Source organism: Penaeus monodon, chromosome 34 (genome assembly GCF_015228065.2).
Source record: "Penaeus monodon isolate SGIC_2016 chromosome 34, NSTDA_Pmon_1, whole genome shotgun sequence".
In the NCBI taxonomy this organism is placed as follows: domain Eukaryota; kingdom Metazoa; phylum Arthropoda; class Malacostraca; order Decapoda; family Penaeidae; genus Penaeus; species Penaeus monodon.
The window spans coordinates 31,915,638-31,916,099 of NC_051419.1; the positions used below are offsets into that span (position 1 = coordinate 31,915,638).

The 462-nt window shown below is 46.3% G+C and overlaps 1 protein-coding gene across 1 annotated transcript in view; it reads right to left on the reverse strand.

Annotated features, from left to right (window-relative positions):
• LOC119594732 overlaps positions 1 to 462 on the reverse strand; it is a gene marked incomplete at both ends in the record, with an annotated part of 13,535 nt that overhangs the window by 1,054 nt on the left and 12,019 nt on the right. Inside the window, 1 exon segment of the mRNA XM_037943818.1 lies at positions 1 to 51. Coding sequence (XP_037799746.1) covers positions 1 to 51 — 51 coding nt within the window.

The window sequence follows — 462 nt, forward strand, 5'->3', positions numbered from 1 at the left end:
CTTGGAGGCTCCGTCGCGCGCGGGGAACAGGCCGGTGCTCGCCACGTCAGCCTGGGGGGAGGGGGCGGTCAGGGGGGGAGTAGGGGAAGCGGGCCAAGAGGACGGCCCGTGGGAAACACGGCCCGTTTACTGCTCTCTCTCTATTTCCTATAAATGAAAAGCACTTATACTTATAGCAAAGCTTGGGCAGTGAGGAGATACAAAATTTAAAGAAAACAGAAACAATGCAACACTGATAAAAGAAAGGACTTGGCAACGGCGAAAGAAATACAGCAACTTTCTTTGGCTGCGAATTGTTCGTTCTTTTCCGTTCCCTTTCGTCTCATGTGAGCAAGAATAAAGTTAAGAATGGATGAATAATAAAAAAAACAAAACTTTCAAACCATGAATAATCCAAACTGCATCGCGGTTAATAAATACAGAAGGGCAGTTATATCGATCGATCGATAGATAGACGGAGAA